The sequence below is a fragment of the Otolemur garnettii genome, unplaced genomic scaffold (genome assembly GCF_000181295.1).
Source record: "Otolemur garnettii isolate 467f Iridium unplaced genomic scaffold, OtoGar3 scaffold00046, whole genome shotgun sequence".
NCBI classification, from domain to species: domain Eukaryota; kingdom Metazoa; phylum Chordata; class Mammalia; order Primates; family Galagidae; genus Otolemur; species Otolemur garnettii.
The window spans coordinates 12,917,396-12,922,184 of record NW_003852441.1 but is presented as its reverse complement, the minus strand read 5'-3'; the positions used below and the strand labels follow the sequence as shown (position 1 = coordinate 12,922,184).

Below are 4,789 nucleotides of genomic sequence, written 5' to 3'. Positions count from 1 at the left end.
TTCCCTAATTGTGATTTCTTTTTTGTTCTGTGCATTCACTTTAGCAAATGCTAGCTTTTATGATGAGGATGATGAAGAATTAGAAGCAGAAAAAGGATAAGAACTTAAATATATGATCTACAGTTAAACAGCAAAAAAAAAAAAAAAAAAAAAAAAAAGAAAAAAGAAAAAAGAAAAAGAAAGTAAGGCCCTATGAGATTCTCACTGGGAACTTTGTGTACATTGATGGGAATTTTCTACTAGACGATTTCCTAAGGGTGATGGGAGAACCCCAAGTGCCAGTATGTGTAGGTCATTTCTTTTGGGTGTGCTCAGCTTCCCTAAACGGGAGTCCTCTTATCTCATACTTAGAGGGCATAAGTCTGGCTGCTGGTGTTAAGGAAGTGTGAGTGGGTGGAGGCTGTCCACCATGTTGCTTTCAGCACAGAATTGTACCCTGGCTCTCAGCCAGACTTGGTTTTACCAGAATATAATCTTCTAGTTTTCCCCGAGGGCTGGGCAGAAGTAGGTGCCTGGCTGTGAAGACTGGGGAAAGAGATCTGAGGATGTAACTGCTGCCTGGAAGGGTTTTCAGCTAGTTATCAGTGCCCAGTCTTACTCTGCATCTGCACCTTCAGAGATACCTGGTGCCTTCAATTTCTGAGCCTTTTCTGGATGCTGTGTCAGGAACTGGATTGATTTGGGGGCTTTATAATCCCAGCGCTGCCCCTGTCATACATCTGGTTTTCATTTTTTTCCAGTCTATTAAGTCAGTTATCATCTGACTGCTTTCAAGTGACAAAATGTGTTGAATCTATCACCTGTAGTTGTTATCTTTCCTTTCATCTTTGTTCTTGTGAGTTTATATGTTAAAAAAATTCCCCCTCAGCTGGGCACAGTGGCTCATGCCTGCAACCCTAGCAATCTGGGTAGCATAGGCGGGTGGATCACCTGAACTCAGGAGTCCAAGATCAGCCTGAGCAAGAGTGAGACTCTGTCTCTAAAAACATAGCCAGGTGTTGTGGTGGGCGCCTGTAGTCCCACCTACTTGGGAGGCTGAGGCAAGAGGATTACTCTTGCTTAAGAGTTTGAGGTTTCTGTGAGCTATGATGCCATGGCACTCTACCCGGGGCGACAAGGTCTCAAAAAAACCCCCCAAATTCCTCCTCGCCAAAAGTGCATTATTCAAAGTAAAAAATAAAAATAGGCTCAGCGCCTGTAGCTTTGTGGCTAGGATGCCAGCCACATACACTGGGGCTGGCGGGTTCGAACCTGGCCTGGGCCTGCTAAACAACAATGACAACAAAAAAATAGCTGGGTGTTGTGGTGGGCACCTGTGAGGCTGAGGCAAGGGAATCGCTTAAACCCAGCAGTTTGAGGTTGCTGTGAGTTGTGATGCCACGGCACTCTACCAAAGCAAGATAGTAAGTCTTTGTCTCAAAAAAAAAAAAAAAAAAAAGATTACTTAAAAAAATTTCTTTACTGCTTACTGTGAGATTTTAGGGTGAAGTTGAAATGGGCATGTTTGATCACGCATTTTTTTTTATTAGAAGCATCTGTATCCCTTTGGATGGAAGTGCTGCCTTCATCCTGTTTACAAAGGCCCACTTTCTCAGGCATTGTGTGGAGTGGATGGATGTATCTATCATTTGGGGAATAAACAATGGCAGATGCCAAACTTCTCTGTGTTTATTTTATGTATTATGTGTTCTGTGTTTGAGGCAGGCTACACGACTTCTAAGCAACCCTAATCCTTGACCTATCCTGAGCCACACTCCATTCTTTGCCATAGGGAGAGAATTGCAAAGGTTCTTACCCATCTCTGTCCTTACAGGTGTTTCAGACAATGCCATTTTTCAGAGGTGAACGTTTGACTGATAAACTCTTGGTTTTCAGGCTCCTCTTTCTGTTAACATACAATGGCTTCAATTGAAATACTTATTATACAAGTGTTTTGTTTTTCTGGTTCTTGTCTCTTGGAGTTACAGCCCAGGTTACCTTGCATTATATCTGAGGTGTTTCTGAATCCTGCCATCAAACATTCATAATGCCACAGATGGGTTTGGGTGGTCCAAGCTAGCTTTATCCTTCACATTTAAATCCACACCCTGTATTAATTCCAGTCCAATTTTTCTGCCACCTGCATACTCCCCAGCTCTTATTTATTTGGGGTAGGAAAGAGGTTGATGGATAACTTCTAATTATCCTACAATTTTAAAAGAGAAAAATATGAACATGAACTCACCCAATGATTTTATTACCTATTTGAGGTTACACAAAATAATTAAAGTGTTTTTGTTTATTTTTGTTCATAATATTTTTGAGTGTGATACTTTTTTTTTTTCTTCAGGTTTTAAAACTTTTTATTTGCATTAATAAAAAAATTGTGCATTCCAATAATTAAAATCATTTGAACGAAAAAAAAATGGCACTCAGATTAAACTGCATTTTACAGCCTGCAAGAAACCCTGGGGCCAGCTTAGTTTTAACTTGAGATTTCACTGTCGTCCCACCCCGATTCTTTCTTCGCCAACATGCAAGTTCTTTTCCTTGCCAGCCAGCCAGACAGGCAGATGGTAGAGGCAGGCGTGGCCTTCGTTGTCAGTAGTTCTGGATATTTGGATGTGAAAGGGGCAGCACAGTCATTTAAACTTGATCCAACCTCTCTGCATCTTACAAAGTTAAACAGCTAAAAGAAGTAAAATAAGAAGGCAATGCTTGTGGAATGTACAGTGCATATTGGCGGCGCTCGCCTCATTACGACTCGCCTGCTTGCTTCTCCTGTTCGATGGTTTCTTTGGAAGGCAGTGGATTTTTCTCTTGCGTTTCCGTCTTCTTCAATTTCGACTTATCGAATTTCTCGATCTCAGCCATATCGGGTTTGTCAGACATGGTCGCGGAGGAAGCCGAGCGAGGTGCGAGAGCTAGAAGAGTCCGATCTGTGCAGTGGCAACCGCCGAATGAGTGTGATACTTCTTGAACCAATCCCTAGGACAGAGTCCAGGCTTCCTCTTGCTTGTCTCACAGTAGAAAATGGTGTCTCTCCTTCCACCTTTCTCATGTCTTCTGTTGCAAACCATGCTCCATGCAATCCTTTGTTGACTTTTTTCCATTTTGCGTTATAAAATACATCTTCCCACTTAGCCTTTCCACAGTGTCAGAAAATGATGGTTTTTTCCTCTTTCTTGAATTTCTTTTTCTTTTTTCTTTTTTTAATAATAGCATCAATTATGTTAGGATTTTTTTTTTTTTTGAGACAGAGTCTTACTCTGTCACCTTCAGTAGAGTGCTCTGGCATCACAGCTCACAGCAGCCTCAAACTCTTGGGCTTAAGCATTCTCTTGCCTCAGCCTCCCAAGTAGCTGGGACTATAGGCGCTCTCCACAACACCTGGCTATTTGTATTTTTGTTGTTGTTGTTACGTTGTCATTGTTGTTTTAGCTGGCCTGGGCTGGGTTTGAACCTGTCAGCTTCGGTGCATGAGGCTGGTGCCCTACCCATTGAGCTATGGGCACCCTACCCACTGGGATATGGGTGCCCTACTCACTGAGCTACAGGCTCCGCCCCTTTCTTGAATTTCTGTTCTTCACATTGCTTGCAAGCTGAGTGATGAGATCTCTCCTGTACGAAAGGTGTGTCTGCACTTTTTCTCCCCTCTCCTTCTTGTCTAATGAGTAAAGGATGTAGCCGTTCACAGCTGCAGCTTCCATCAGCCAGAAGAATCATATTTTCCACCATTTGTAGGACCTCCTTGTAAATGTGTAACATCCACAGATCAGCTCTGTCCACTCTCCCATAAACTTTGTGTATTCCAAAAAAACTGTCAGTTATTCAAATTGAATAGGATGTCTCTCCCTAGAACCAGTGATCAGCTGTGTTGGAGAGCCAGAGAATGTCCTTAGCATTGTCTTTAGCCTCTTGTCGTGGAATGAGAGGCACATCATTTTCATATCACGTTGATAGGCACGTAATTCATATCCGTGAAGCCTCTTCTTTTTCAGATCACTTAGAAAACCTTTGTAGAAGCCATAACTATTCTTGTTATATGTATTTTCATTTTATGCAATTGCTGAGCAACTTGAGGGCTTGTATAGAACCTATCTATGTAGATATGATAGCCTGAACCACTTGTATGTGCTTGCCAAACTTGTGTGCCAAACGTATCACTATTCAAAGTGTATGTGGCATATCAGGGTGAATAAGACTTTCTGCTGCTGGCTTGCCCTAATAGGGAATGTGAGAAAACACTTGACCATGTTCTGAATCACATAGGCAAAAAATTCATAGGCCCCACTTTGTAGGCTTCTTTGGATTGTAACACTTGCCTTCCTTTGAAACATACTGAGTTCTCATCTATAGCCACATTTCTTCCCACTACTTAAAATTCTTTGCATTTTTTTTTTGAGATAGAGTCTTACTCTGTCACCCTGGGTAGAGTACCATGGCATCATCATAGCTCACAGCAATCTTAAACTCTTGAGCTCAAAGGATCCTTCTGCCTCAGCCTCCTAAGTAGTTGGGACTACAGATGTCCACCTTGATGTCAGGCTAGGTTTTCTCTTTGTAGTAGAGACAAGCTCTTGCTTTTGCTCAGGCTGGTCTCAAGCAATCTATCTGCTTCAGCTTCCCAGAGCACCAGGATTACAGGTGTGAGCCACGGTGGCTGGCCAAGGTCTTTGCATTTATTGTCAATACACTCACTAACATTGTTCCCTTTGCTCCTTCGGGTACACACAGTCCCTTGAGTTGCTAAATGCAGCATCCAAAGTATTTGGAAAAAATTGAGACAGGAGAAAACATCTTTGAACCA

General features: G+C 42.2%; 1 protein-coding gene across 1 annotated transcript; it reads right to left on the bottom strand.

Annotated features, from left to right (window-relative positions):
• Positions 1–2,329: 2,329 nt before the first annotated feature.
• LOC100953997 (thymosin beta-4) lies at positions 2,330–2,935 on the bottom strand. Its single transcript, XM_003791191.3, has one exon. The coding sequence runs from the start codon at positions 2,869–2,871 to the stop codon at positions 2,737–2,739; it is 135 nt and encodes a 44-aa protein (XP_003791239.1). The 5' UTR covers positions 2,872–2,935; the 3' UTR covers positions 2,330–2,736.
• Positions 2,936–4,789: the final 1,854 nt, after the last annotated feature.